At 39.1% G+C, this 15,411-nt stretch overlaps 2 protein-coding genes across 2 annotated transcripts; both read left to right on the top strand.

The window, feature by feature from the left end:
• The first annotated feature begins 1,862 nt into the window (after nt 1-1,862).
• On the top strand, nt 1,863-2,324 carry LOC108979383 (uncharacterized mitochondrial protein AtMg00860-like). Its single transcript, XM_018950060.1, has one exon. The coding sequence runs from the start codon at nt 1,863-1,865 to the stop codon at nt 2,322-2,324; it is 462 nt and encodes a 153-aa protein (XP_018805605.1).
• Nucleotides 2,325-8,192: 5,868 nt separating this feature from the next.
• LOC108979390 lies at nt 8,193-8,657 on the top strand. The gene has a single exon (XM_018950072.1). The coding sequence runs from the start codon at nt 8,193-8,195 to the stop codon at nt 8,655-8,657; it is 465 nt and encodes a 154-aa protein (XP_018805617.1).
• The last annotated feature ends 6,754 nt before the right edge of the window (nt 8,658-15,411 follow it).

The following is a 15,411-nucleotide window of genomic DNA, read 5'->3' as shown; positions in this document are numbered from 1 at the left end:
TAGACCCTGTAATAGTGAAAAATAATCAGTTGCCCCTAGACATTACTAAAACTGTTAAAATAAGGGTGGCTAGTGGGAAATTCCTACCCAATGAGGGCAAGAGAGAAGGGTGTGGGAGTGTGGATCCAATATGTGAAATTTCTCTTGGATGTGCACGTTTTGACCTTGGTTGGATGTGATATGGTGATTGGTGTCCAATGGCTCTAGAGATCTAGGGCCTATCCTATGGAACTTTGAGTAGTTAACTATGAAATTTTCTTACAAGGGAGAATCAATGGAATTAAGGGGTCTGGTAGCTATTTAACTAATTGAAAAGGGTTCTCTAAATTAGGGAAACAAGCTGGAAAAAAAAAAGGATCGTACTACACTTGTTAAAGGGAACAAAAACTTCTGAGTTGGTTGATGGAGAAGAACTAGCAGTTGAGATACAATCACTTATAAAGGCTTTGATAGGAACCAAGGTGGGCCTACTCTTAAAGATCCTTTGCAAGTTCCAGATGGGCCAATTACAAGATCAAGGGCCAAGAAGATCAAGGAAGCAATGCAAGGATTGGTGCAATCCACTTGGGATGAAGCCAGCAAGAGCCCAACACTCAAGATGGGTCTGAAAGAAGAAGAACCAGTTTTGTTCCACTTGATTCAAGCTGTGGAAGACATGACTTAGAGATACAGCCTATTGTTATTGGAGGCTTCCAATTTGGTTAAATGATTTATTTTATTAGTTTAGAATAAGTGGGCTTAAAGATGCTTGGCTCATATGTCTTATTTCTTATGAATTATGTTTTTGGGAAGGCCTTGTATTTTGGCCAAGGGCTTATTTGGAAACTTATTTTTTAGGAACTAGGGTTTCATCAATTTATTTTAGGGGTTATTGTAGTCGCGTGTACTGTAGCCGGTACTGTTCATCAAGGGTAATTTTGGATAAAAGGGGCTTTATTTTGGCTAGGGTTTTGATTAGGTTTGGGTTTAAAAACTCTTTGTAGCCTCATTTGAGGGGTTAGACAATATTGAATTTTATTTGTGAGTTGAGTTTTCTCCTCTTGTTCTTGATTGAACTCTTGAACTTATCAAAGGTAAATCACAACCTTTGTGGCATTCCTCCTTTATAATCTGGGTTCTTGAGACGGGTTCTTCAACGGGTCTAATATAATCTAGGTTCGTGAAACAAGTTCTCATCGGGTCTAGGTTCTCCATCCGTTGACTTGATTTTGGCTTTCTTGGGGAGTTTTCAAATTGATTGTGGGTTCAAGGGAATTCATTCCCACGGGTTCATATCAGGCTTACTCAGATACTTTTTGTGAGCCAAAAGGAGTCCCTCCAACTCGATCCAAGGATCATGCCATTAACTTGCTTCTTGAAACTAAACCCATCTCTATGACGCCCTATAGATATTCTTAGAGAAGATTGTGAATGAAGTTTTGACTTCAGGAGTTATACAACCTAGCCAAAACCAGTTTTCATCCTCGATTTTGTTGGTTAGGAAGGCAGATGGCACATGGCACCTTTGTGTGGACTATATGGGACTCAACAGTGTCACAATAAAGGATAAATTCTCAATTCCAGTAGTTGAGGAGTTAATAAATGAGCTACATGGGGCTAAATATTCTCTAAGTTGGACTTTAAGGTCGGGGCACTACCAAATCTGAGTTAAACCCATGAATGTTCAAAAAATAGCATTTAGAACCCATGAAAGGTACCACGAGTTCTTGGTGATGCCCTTTGGGCTAACCAATGCCCCCTCCACCTTTCAAAGTCTCATGAATGAGATTTTCAGACCCTATCTAAGGAGATTTATTTTGGTGTTCTTTGACGACATATTGGTGTATCACAAGAGTGAACATGAGCACTTAGATCATCTAAAGATGACTCTTGATGTCCTAAGGCAGCACCAACTCTTCGCCAACAGGTCTAAATGCAAGTTTGGCAGTTTTGAGGTGGCTTACTTCAGACACATAATCTTTGCCCAGGGTGTAAAGGCAAACCCAAATAAATTGACTTCCCTCAAGGCTCTTAGGGGTTTTTTTGGGTTAATCGAGGATTACAGGAGGTTCATCAATGGTTATGGGGGCATTGTTGCCCCTACTTACAGAAATGCTGAAAAAGATGAGTTTATATGGTCAGAGGAGTCTCGAGAGGCATTTCAAAAATTGAAGGAAGCAATTATGCAAGCCCTAGTCCTTGCCTTACCTGATTTTTCCATACTGTTCACAATAGGGTGTGACACTTCAGGAACCTTGATAGGATCAGCCCTAAAGCAAAGGGGGCATCCCTTAGCTTTTTTTAGCCAAGTTCTGAAAGGGAGGGCTCAGGTTATGTCTACCTAGGAGAAAGAATTTCTGGCATTGTTTTATGCGGTGCAAAAATGGATATTGTACTTGTTGGGACAACCCTTTGTGATTCATATGGACCAGTAGAGCTTGAAATATCTGTTGGACCAGAAAGTAGGCACCTTGGTCCAGCAAAAATGGGTAATTAAACTTTTGGACTATGACTTTGTGGTTGAGTACATGAAGGGTTCCAAAAATAGGGTGGTTGATGCCTTGTCCAGAAGAGACAGTGAAGAGGAGTGTTCATTGTCATTAATATCCTTTCCCACAATGGATTGGATGGATGAGTTTAAAGCTGCTTATGATAGTGATGATCATGTCCAAGACCTCATGCCACAATTTAAGTAAAGATAAATGTCACGTGCTTTTTCTATGAAGGGTGATCTACTACTATACAAGGGGCAAACTCTACATTCCCAACCAAGAAGCCTTCAAAAGCAAGTTGCTGGAACTAATGCATAGTAGCCCTTGGGGGGCCATGCAAGGTTTGACAAGACCATTCACAAGGTTGGAGGGAATTCTATTGGCAAGGCATAAAAGGGATGTTAAATAGTTCATCTGGAACTATGATTTTTGCCAAAGGGTGAAGGTAGATAACACCCTTCCCAATGGACATTTACAGCCTCTATCGATACCTAACTAACCCTGGACCCACATCACAAGTAAGTTCAGAACAACACCTTCACTAGTAAGTTATGGCAGGAGTTGTTCACTTTCTAAGGGGTTCATATGAACATGAGCAAGGCCTACCACCTTTAAACGGATGGACGGAATGAGTTAGTCAACAAAACACTAGAAAATTATTTGAGATGTTTCACTAGTGATTGTCCAAAGGACTGGTCCTAGTGGATCTCGCTTGCTGAATGGTGGTACAACACCACATAGCACCTATCTATGAAGCTTACCCCCTTTGAAACTTTGTAAGGATACCAACCCCAACGAATTATCAGCTACGTGCCTGGAACAACACACCTTGAGGCATTAGAAACCACCCTAAGAACTAGGGACCAAATCTCACTACTACTGAAGTAGAACCTATAGAAGGGACAAGAAATGATTTAAGGTACTTGGACCTAAAAAATAAATAAAAAATAAAAAAAAGGTACTTGGACCTAAGGAGGAAGGAACAAAAATTTGAGATAGGGGACTGGGTGTACTTGAGGCTCTAGCCCTACTGGCAGATCTTCTCATGCACCCCAGCAACCTCAAGTTAGCCCCGAGGTACTTCAGGCCTTTCCTAACCTTGCAAAAAATTGGGTCAGTAGCCGACAAGTTAGATCCACCTCTTACATCTCATATCCATCATACTTTCCATGTATCCCAACTAAAAAAGAAACGTGGATCGAAGATTACCATGGTTCATTCGTTACCCCAGTCAACCAATCAGGGACCTTAAAGCCAGAGCTAGAAGAGGTGCTGAAGTGCTACTTGTTGAAGTCTCGAAACCTACCCAAGGTGGAAGTGTTCATTTGGTGGCCAGGAAAAAGTGAAGAAAAAGCTACCTGAGAAGAGTTCTCGTAATTGAAGGAGGCTTACCCTCACCTTGTGGGCAAGGTGCTCTGAAGGAGTGGGGATTGAAGATATGCTTTCTGAAAGTAGTCTAATGGTGTACTGAAGTGGGTACTTGCTTCATGGACTGAGTTAGGCTTAAGACATCTATTATGGGCAATGAGCCACCTTTGAAGGCATAAGCTACTTTAATATTTGTTATTTACTAAGTATTGTAGTGCTGTTGGGCCATAGACCGTAACGTTGGGCTTGTTTTTCCTTTATTTCCTGTTTTAATTCTTGTACGAGTTAGGCCCAGTCTGTGGGCATCAGTATGTAAGAGCTATTCTAGCTCAAAGTCTATTTCTTTCTCAACTTTCTTCTGGAGATACTCACCCTTGAAGTGAGATTTGCTATCAATACAAGTTTATTACATTGATTTGTTACATCTAGATCTATCGAAGAACATGACCTCAGCCTTGGAGAGAGGGAGAGTGAAAGAAATGGATGGAGGGAGAGAGAAGTGCGAAATCAAGAGAGGGAGAGTGAGAGTGAGAGAAAAAGATAGACAGAGAGGAAAGAGACATGGAGAGAGGGGGATCGAGGGTAGGTTTCATTCCGTACTTCTATGATTGTTATAGAGAGAGAGCACAAGAGAGAGACAAATAGAGAGAGAGAGACCAATAGAGAGACTTACCGACTAGGTGAGGCGGGGATGGTGAAGCTGCAGGCACAATGCGGGAAGGGGCGGTAATGGGCACAACCCGAGGGAGGGAGAGAGAGTTAGAGACATTAACGGAGATAAAAGAGAAAGTATCGAGATGGAGGAGAAGAAATAGAAGAGCATAAAACATTTTTAGTGGTTGTCTAGTGTCGTTGTAAAAGGTTAAAAATCGCCGCAATGTATTGTGGTGACAATATTCTCATCACAATATTTCTTTATTTCTGTCCATTTCCCGGCAGTTGTTTTTGCAGCGACAAAAAATGCTGCAAAAAACTGAATTTGTGGCGATTTTTTTGTCACTGAAAAGAAAATGCAGCTACAGTAAAAAAATACTTTTTCCAGCCAAATCTTAGTCACCAGAAATAAATTTAACTGCAAATACCACTTTTTCTTGTAGTGTATATTTTGTAAAAGAGTTGAGAGACGCACATACACATATCCGATGATTATTCAAAGAATTGCCCGAGTACTATTATAGAAAACCTTCGTTGTTTATGCACAAGCTTTGCATTTTTCGTGAGCAAGGAAAGGAAACCTATTATTTCAAGCAGATAGCCTTTCCGTCTCTCTGAAAAGATTTCTTGTCTTTTGGGAATGTGCATTGCGAGAACTCTTCCGATTCAACGTTTTTTGCCTAGTGCTAGCTTGTGCTTAGTATGCTAGGTTATTTGTTATGGAAAGGCGATTTACCTATTGGTCATCCATTAATTCGTTCGTCCTTGCTTTGTGCACAAATGACATCCGGGTAAAATCAAAAGAGTGATTTATACAAGTATGCAAGTATACAAGTATTGCACAATCCTATTGGAAAAAGGCAAGCACCACCATCAAAAATGTATTGTTTTTTGTACAACTCACTTTTTTATAAAGAGTTTGCACGAAGCTTGAACATAGCATTATTCAAGGATGTTTTGAAATTATTTTCATCTCATCTCATCCCATTCCATCTCATCTCATCTCAATATTTCCAAACATAACTCAAACACAAACACTTTCAAACTAATCATTAAAAATTTTTCATACTAATCATTACAATTTTTCCAAACTTTCAAATAAAAATAAAAATTCAACTTTTTCAAATCGTAAAATAAAAATAATATTAAAAATGATATTCTAACAAGATTTTAAATTTATAATATTTTTTATTCAACTTTTTCTCTCCTTTTTCAAAATCCAAAAAATACTTAAGTCAAACTATTTCATTACTGTTCACAAACCATCTTACGTCTATTCACAAAATTCTCATTTCATCTTATTTTCCTAGCAGTACATTTTGATCGGACACCCGTGGGCTATGCACTATTGGGATTCAAAACCATGTGTTTTTTTTTTTTTTTTTTTGGCAATAACTCCCTTACGGTTTGAGTTTTTTAGCAATATATAATCCTTCTGTATCAATTTCCATTTATCAACGTTAATAAGAACGCATGACCAAATCAAAGATTGCCACGTGTAAATTGATTTTTCAAAAGATTTAAGAGTTCTGTTTGGATACTGAGAGTGTCCCATCTCATCATTACAACTTTTTCAAATTCTCACACAAAATATAATAAACAATTCAACTTTTCAAATCTCAAAACAATAATAATATTAAAAAATAATATTATGATAAAATTTTATTCAATTTTCAACTTTCATCTAAAACCATGATCTCATTTCATCTCATTATCCAAACCGTACCTAAATGTTTTCTAAATAATAAGGAATGCATTTTACTGACAGAATTATTTTAAATTATTTAAAATATCTGAATTTCCTATGTCTATTTTTAAACCGTACCTAAATTGTTTTCTTATGTTTAGTTTGTTAAGAACTACTGACAATTTGGGTCCTCGCAGCTAGTGAGGTTTTCTCTCTATGCTCTTAGGAACATAGAGACTTTGTCTCTTAGATCTTTTGATTGGTAGAGTGTGGTAGAGTGTGGTACGAGCGTCAGTTATGGAAGGGGAACTTTTTCATCTTTGCAAGGGACTCAAGTTAACAGAGGAAGAACAACAAGAAATCTTTTTTTCCAAAGGAAGAGGTTCTATTATCACGGGAAATAAGCTTGGCCTGCTTGGTTGCAATGGTAGTGTCAGACAAGGAAGAAAACAAAGGGGCTTTCAAAGTATGGCAGTAGGCAGAAGGGGGCCTGACCTTTAAGGATGTAGGCAAAACCGAATTCCTCATTGAGTTTGCTGATACTACTGTTAAAACAAGGGTTCTAGCGGGTCGTCCATGGTCTTTCGATAGGTACCTGGATGGCCTTCAAGAGTGTGCAGGCAGGGTTGCAATAAAGGATGTAGATTTTTCCCTAGAACCTTTTTGGATCCAGCTTCATGATCTCCCTTTTGCTGGTATGAACAAAAGAATAGGGGAGAAACTGGGGGCTAGTGTGGGGAAAGTATTGGTGGTGGATGTGGATAACAAAGGTAGAGCATGGGGTGGTGTTCTGCTTGTTAAGGTGCTGCTAAACATCTCCAAGCCTCTGCCAAGGGGTCGCCTTATCAATATGGAAGGATCACGTATCTGGATTCCATTCAAATATGAGCATTTGCCTTCCTTTTGTTTTCATTGTGGTGTACTGTTGCATTCGAGTTCAGGTTGTTCATGCCAGGTCTCGGATGGTAGATTACACGAGGGACTTCAACATCAATGTGGACCTTGGCTCAAGGCTAGTCCAATGTCAAAACATCACCACCCCTCACCTGGAAATAGCAAGCAAGAAAGGGGAGGACCAACTAAAGGTCGGCAAGGCAGCTCCAATGGGCAGGACTTTGGTTTGGGCGGGAACAACAATAGACAGGATATAGTTGTCTCATTGGAGTCTGTTTCTAGGGTCCAAAGGCAACCAGACTGTGTACAAGAAAATGGAAAGGAAGTTGACAACCTCCTGCATGCAAGGCCCCAAGGTAACTCCCACTTGCCTTTTGAGGAAATCCCAGATTGCCTCGAGATCCCCACAACAACAGCTGGAAAAGTCAGCAAGGGGCATACTATCACAGTTGCCAGTGGGACAAAACAAATCTCACCTTTTGTCAAACTGGAAAAGAAGGGCCAAATGTGGTCAGCTTCCTAGTCTTGATGTAACTATGTTTACACTTCCTAAAACATCCAGTAAACCCAAGCACAAGAAAAGAAAAAGTGTAGAAACTTCTAAACCTGCAAGGGCTTCTAACAGACTCAAACAAACCATGATGGCAAAGGCTGTTGAACAGCCTTGCCCCTCCCCATGATCACCCTTTACTGGAACTACCGAGGGCTTGGGAACCCTCGGACAATTACAGAACTCCACCTCTTGGTGAGAGACAAGTCCCCATCCTTGGTTTTTTTAATAGAAACCAAATGTAAAGAAGCAGAATGGAAGTAATTTGAAACAGACTAGGATTTGAATGTAGTTTTGTAGTAGATTGTGTGGGCAAAAGTGGGGGCCTAGCAATGATGTGGAAAAATGACCGTAATGCTGATCTAATATCCTACTCCCTCAGCCATATTTCTTTACAAGTGCTTCATAAGGATTCAAACAAGAGAGGCATAATCACTGGCTTTTATGGCCAACCAGTGACAGCAAAGAGGAAAGAAAGTTGGAACCTTCTCAGATTACTAAAATCAGATCACAACACTCCCTGGCTTATTATGGGAGATTTCAATGAAACCATCTCCCTTGGGGAAAAATGGGTGGCCCTACCAAGCCTAATAAACAAATGGATGACTTTAGACAAGCACTAATGGATTGTGAATTGGGTGATCTTGGTTTTAAGGGTTCCCAATTCACCTGGTATAATAATCGAGAGGGTTCAGAGTTCACCAAAGAGAGGCTGGACAGGGCCCTTGTCAATGGTGCTTGGCAACAACTCTATGACATTAATTCAGTCACCACTTTGCCTGTCCAATGTTCAAACCATAACCCTATTCTGATTTCTAGTAAAAATTTTGCACTAATCCAAAATCCTACAAGGAGGATTTTCATATATGAGTTTGCATGGGCCAAGAAGGAGGGGCATGAGGAGATAATTAAAAGAGCATGGCAGGGTTCTCTCAAAGTTGGAACCAAAGCTGATGTGACCAGAAGGGGACTTCAGAGGTGCAGATTCCAGTTGAGACAATGGAACCATGAATCAAGAAGGAAATCCCTGTAGGAACTTGCTCACAAAAGGGACAAATTAAGATCTTTACAAGCTGCTAACACTGGGTTGGATAATGCTTAGATTAGAACTCTACAGAAGGAAATGGACATTTTGCTTGAGGAAAAGGACTTGTTTTGGCGCCAAAGAGCCAAACAAAAATGGCTTGAAGATGGCAACAAAAATACCAAATACTTCCATAAGTGTGCCACTGAAAGGAAGCAAAAAAACTTAATTGTTAGAATTGAGACTGAGAATGGTGGCTGCCTTAAAACCAATGAAGAAATTAGGAGAGAATTTCAGGCTTTCTTTATGGCTCTTTTTTCCTCTTCCAATCCAGTAGGCATAGAAGACCTTTTGGAAAGTTTCAATCCAAGTGTCACTAATGAGATGAACTGAAACCTTACAAAGGACTACACTCGAGAGGAGATTGAAAGGTCCCTTTTTTATATGAATCCACTGGGTTCTCCTGGACCAGATGGGTTTCCTGCCTTATTTTTTCAAAACCATTGGTCTACAGTTGGGAATGATGTAGTTGCTACTGTCCTTGAATTGCTCACCATGCAGACAGGCTTCCAGGCCATTAATAATACCTTCATTGCCTTAATTCCCAAAAAGAACTTCCCCTTATCTGTTTCAGACTTCAGACCTATTAGCCTTTGCAATGGCCTCTCAAAATCATTGCAAAGGTTATTGCAAACTGACTAAAAGTCATTCTACCTTCTCTGATTTCAGAAACACAAAGTGCCTTTGTCCATGGTAGGTTAATTTCTGATAACACTATTGTAGCCTATGAACTGTTGCATTCCATGCAAAACAGAATGAGGAAGCAAAAAGATGCATTCATGGCTCTCAAACTCGATATGAGTAAGGCCTATAACAGGCTAGAGTGGTCCTTTCTACAAGTCGTTTTGCTTAAGATGGGTTTTGTAAAGGGTTGGGTTGACCTTATCATGCCACGTATTGGCATAGTTTCTTACTCCATCATTCTAAATGGATCTCCTCAAGCATCCTTCAAACCCACCAGGGGTATTAGAGGGGGGGACCCCCTCCCTCCCTATCTTTTCATTTTGTGTTAAAAAATGCTTATCTTTGCTTTAAACCAAGCTGAACAAAAGGGGCTCATCTATGGAATTCCCATTACTTGTGGATTCTTCACTGTTAACCACTTGTTTTTTACAGATGACAACCTTGTCTTCTATAAGGCCCAGGATTTGGAATGGTCTAGATTACACAGCACACTAAGATCCTATGAATTAGCTTATGAGTAGAGGCTCAACCTTGGGAAGACTTCCATTTATTTCAGCAATAATACCGAGCCTGAAATCCAACAAACCATCTTCTGGAAATGGTCAGATAGATGGGTCCCTTTCCCATCTTCTTACAAAATACAATCATGTCCAATAATTCTGCCCTAGGAGGCTATGGTGGCCTCTCTAATTGACCAAGACTCCCTCAATGGAATATGCCTTTGATCCAATACTTATTCAGCCCAACTGAAGCCTCAACCATATCAAAGATCCATATCAGTCCATGCAAAAGCAATGACAAACTAACTTGGAGATGCACTATAAATGGAAAATTTTCAGTGAAATCTGCATATCATCTTCAAATGTCACTTAAAACTGCAAATCTTGGACAAACCTCATAGCCATCTCACAACACATAAATATGGCAACACATTTGGAAGCTCCAGGTCCCAAATGCTATCAAAATCTTTCTATGGAGACCTGCCAAAGACATACTCCCCACAAAGGTGAACCTACATAGAAGAATGGTGATTGACTCCCCTCTGTGTCCAATCTACCTGTCTGAACCAAAGACTGCTTCACATGCCCTTTGGACATGTAAAGTTGCTCAGGATGTGTGGAGCTACAGCTCGAGAAAACTCCAAAAAATGCAATATTGACATGGCCCCTTTTAGTGTAATTCTGGAATAGTTTTTATCAACACTTCCAGAGGAGGAACATCAAGCATTGACATTCACCACAAAACAGCTCTGGCTCAGAAGGAACAAGTGGATCTTTAAAGCTCAGTTTGCCTCCCCTTAACAAGTTAATAACCTTGTCTCTACTCATATCTCAGAATTACACATGGCAAGGAGTCCTCAAAAGCAGAAAAGCAACTAGGTTCAATTTCCTCTCCAGTGGAGCAAGCCACCACTTGACAGTTTCAAGGTGAATTGGGACGCAGCCATAGACAAAACTCATTGTAGGGTAGGGATTGGAGTAGCAGTCAGGGACTGTAAGGGACTGGTTATAGCTACTCTCAGATCATCTTGAGCTTCCTTCCAGGATCCATTGCTGGGGGAAGCATTGGCAGCCTTAAGACCAGTTCAATTTTGCATAGAGCTTGGACTCAAAAATATTATCCTTGAAGGGGATTCCATGATTGTGGTAAATGTTATCAATAGTAGGGAGGATAACTGGAATTCAACTGGCTTAATCTGTTAAGATATCAAGCTATTGCTAGAACAAGTTAGTCCATGTTCTGTTATGTATGTTCCTAGGCAGGTTAATGTAGTGGCTCATAGTTTGGCTAAGAGTTCTTTAGATCTCTTTGAAGAATCCATTCATGTAGTGGATTACCCTCATTGTATTCACAACCTTCTTGGGTGAATTATTAATATGAAATATTTGGTTTTTCTAAAGAAATAAAAAAAAAAAGGTTTGTTAAGAACTTGTTTGGAGACAACATTTGATGTGTTTTGGGCATGTGTACCCTTTTTGTTGGATGGGTATTGACCAACTTGACTTTCAGATATGGACAAGGTTGTAATAATTTATGGTTTCGTACATAGTAACTAACATGTTAGGCGTACTTTGATAATTAGAATGTACCACGCATTAAGGTTATATGAACCGGATTCATGTGTCTGGCATGCCCACAATTCGATTCTCTCACGAATTGGGAGTTGATGGTGTCAAAAAACATAGATGTAAACATACAAGCGTTTTGAATTTGGATGTGGGCATTGGCCATGCATGGGTATAGAATACCATCGGTAAAGACTTCTTAATTTCTAGTTGAAGAGATGAGAGTGGTATATATGGACCCAATGGTATTAAAAGTCTTAGCCTCTTAGGACCTAATTTTGAAATAGGTTGAGAGAAAGAACGTAAATAAGATGGCTACTTCAAGGGAGCCGACCTCTAAAATTCATGCAGAAATAAATCATCAAGTAGAAATTACATTACATCTATTCAAATATCATGGTGCTCTTTTATATAGAGCTAACACGTGTGACGGTATCTGTGGCAAGTAATTACATATTTATTCAGAATGAAAAATATCTTAGAAAAGATTCATGGGATTTTATTCGTTTATGACTGGTTGGGAATCACCAGTCAAGGGGTAGCATTGGGTGCATTGCCAGTACTACTTACCTGGTATTGCCGTTACATAGCTTCGTATATTAGTACCATCATTCATTCAGTCATGGTCATTACATAGCTTTGTATATTAGTACCATCATTCATTCAGTCATGGTCGTACATAACTTCGTATATTAAAACATTCATTCATTTCAGTCATTTCCTTTTTATTCATTTCATTTATCAGTTCATTTCACTTCATAAAATATCATTTAATAACATAAAGCATAAAACATCATCATTTCATTTCATGGAACATAAATACAATAAGTACTACATATAACATCCATTCATATGCATACAACTATTCTTGGGCTGCATAAAAATGGGCTGCCAAGAAAGGTCATTATATACATAGACTTTAAAACATTATTTACCTTAACATACATTCATAAAACATCATTCATTTCTAAGAAAGTATTTCTTTTTCTTTCATTGTATTAAAAAAAAAAAAAAAACAGAACATTTTTCTTGTAAAAGTATTTAATTTTCATATCAGTTAGAAAAATCTAGGAATGTATGAACATAATACTTACTTGAACTCCATGCCATTTCATTTCGTGTAGTCCATTCATGTGTGTGTCAAATGGTAACCTACATCCATACATAACCTTACATCATTTCCTTTTCATTTATACAAGAACATTAAACTTAGAATTTGCATAATAAAACTACTCTTAGTGCCTTTCCTTCACATGGTCTTATCATTCAATTGATTATTTACATACTTCTTTCACTTAGACTAGTCATTGTCCAAATAACCTCCTTCAACTATTTACTTGCATACTTCTTCATAACATTCCTAATTGTACAAACTTACACCTCTAAGTCTTCATAACACCCTTTTCATTTTAATTATACAAGTCATCATTAAATCCTTGAAGTATAACCATTTCTATAAATTTTAAGCCTTAACTATGAACCTAAAAACCAAACTTCTTATTCTAACTCATAAGCTATCATGCTTCAATTTAACCTGCAAACAATCACTCAACCAGCCTTACAAACTAATCACAATTCACCATGAGATCCAAACTATAAATACAATACCCTTCCTCTGTACACATACAATCCAATCCAACATCAACTCAAGTTTTGTTCATTTCCTTACATCCAACGTATAACACAAACCAAGCCAAGCATACATATACCAACCAACCAAATACTGATTGATATGGCTTCCCAAATTTCATCCATACACAACACTTTCAAACTATACAAAGATGTCCATTACATGCAATCAATCAAATTACACATGTATCCTACCCTTTTTATCACCTAAGATCAACATACAATCCATAAAAAGTACTTATTTGGTCTTACAAACTCCATCCAATTCCACACACTCTATTCATTTATCACTTAAGCCCAACCTAAATTTATCACACAACCATTGTTCATGCATAGCACACCCAACATACTCAAATCTATCGAATTCTTTCAAGATTGTGCTTATACAATTCTTATACTACTTAATAGAACTTGATGTAACACCCGGGCCAGCCAAGCCCACTTTACAAAATTCTTGGGTTTATAGTTATGGAAATCCCATTTGGGATTGATAGTAAAATTTTGTGGAAGAGAGTTCGGACCTAAGATATTATTTTGGTGGAATATAAATTTTTTCAATAGGTTTGATAATTAGGTTTAAAATCTGTTAATGGAACAAGTGGATCGTCACTCGTAAAATTTATAGGACAAGTACTTTTTCTTTAAGGATGAGTCTAGGTTCAAAATCCATTTCTTTTATGATTTTCTTATTATCCAAAATGTGGACCCAAATATTTAAAATGGGCTCTACCCGATCACCCCAGGGCCCATGCCCGTTTGTTGTAAACGGAGAGACACATCGTGTAGTTGTTTAAAAAAAAAGGTGAAAACGGTGTTTAGTTATTTCCGCTAGTCACATGCACGTCTTTCCTCCCTAGGTTTTTTTTTTCCCTTCACCTTATATACATAGGTAAACTTTCTCAACCAAGCAATAGTGTTGCCGCAAACCTCCATTCAAGCCTCCTTTTCCAAGCCCTTGCTCTGTGGACAACCAAAACCAGCACTGCTTCACGGACACCGACCACCATCTCTCAAGCATCGCGTGCTTTGTTCCCCTCATCCTAGTGTCAGCCACGGGACCACCGTGGAAAAGCCATTTGGCCCCAGCCATAGCTCGAAACAGAGCCTGAATTAGACCTTCAAGGAAGCCCAAATGAGAGCATCCCAAGCTCCTCTCGGGTTTTCCTTGTTGCCGTAAGCAATGGTAGTTCCTCCGCAAGCTACCAGCTTTGGTCGTAGCCATGCACCACCGAGAACCAACACCTGCAGTCGTAGAAACAAACGGTTGCATTGGGAATGTTCATCATTCGGGCAACCTCAGCAACCTTGAGCAGCACACATGCACGGTCAATAGCGAATCAACACCTCCACAAAGTTGCCGCCGGTTCATCCACCCCACGAAAACCTCTGTCCAGGCCCCACCATCATGCCTAGCCACACGAAGCCGCTGCCCAACGCCTCCCGTAGCCTCTGTTGCAAGCCATGAACTCCCCTGGCTCAACCAACTCACTGCTTGTAATCCACCACCCCACCTGTTGCCACAGCTACAAGTGACGCCGACACCCCAGCCACCCTTGATTGGACGCTGCCCTGGGCGACGCCCAGCCCCAGACCGTTGCACGCCTCGCTGCATCACAAGGAGCCTTCGTTCTCTCTTTCTCTGTCTCTCCCTCACTCTCCGTCTCCCTCACCGTGTTACTCTCTCTCTCAATCACAGTGCTCTGCCGCCGCGTGGACCACGTTCGACCTCTGCCCAGCACTGCCATTGCGTCTCTCGTTCTCTTCTCGGTGAGTATCTCATGCCCCGCCTCACCGACTGTTGCACCGTAAACTTATTCAACGTTTTCTCAAGAATATACGTAAAGTTAGTTTTTCATATTTTTGGATATGAAATCACAATATTACCCTTATTATTGGGTGGTTTCAATTTGGTAATATGTTTGTATTAAATCTGTTTTTTTTTTTACAAGGTCTTTGTGGGAAGTATAAGAAATTTACAGAAAATATATATAGGATTTTTTTAAATTGCACTAAGTGTGGCATTTTATTTTTACAGTAAGTGAAATTTTATTGTGAACATTTTAATTATGATTACAGAAAATCACTCAAGTATTTTATCATGTTATTAAGTAAAGTTTTATTTTTTTAGAGTAAACAATATTGGAGTAATGTTATTATTTTACACTTTAGTTATGATTTAGTCTATTTAAAAATAGTTATGGTTTATTTTAAAATATTTTGGGATAATTATATTTTGTAGTATTAAACTTTATAAGTTGTTTTCATTAATAAATAAGTTAGACTTTTAAATGTTTTTTTTTAGTCGAAGTTATCAAATGGACATT

Source organism: Juglans regia, chromosome 7 (genome assembly GCF_001411555.2).
Source record: "Juglans regia cultivar Chandler chromosome 7, Walnut 2.0, whole genome shotgun sequence".
Taxonomy (NCBI): domain Eukaryota; kingdom Viridiplantae; phylum Streptophyta; class Magnoliopsida; order Fagales; family Juglandaceae; genus Juglans; species Juglans regia.
This window is presented reverse-complemented; position numbering and strand designations above follow the sequence as displayed.

Excerpts from the sequence above, each read along its gene's own strand:
- LOC108979383 (XM_018950060.1), top strand. The coding sequence starts at position 1,863 with ATGACTCTTGATGTCCTAAGGCAGCACCAACTCTTCGCCAACAGGTCT.
- LOC108979390 (XM_018950072.1), top strand. The coding sequence starts at position 8,193 with ATGGGTGGCCCTACCAAGCCTAATAAACAAATGGATGACTTTAGACAA.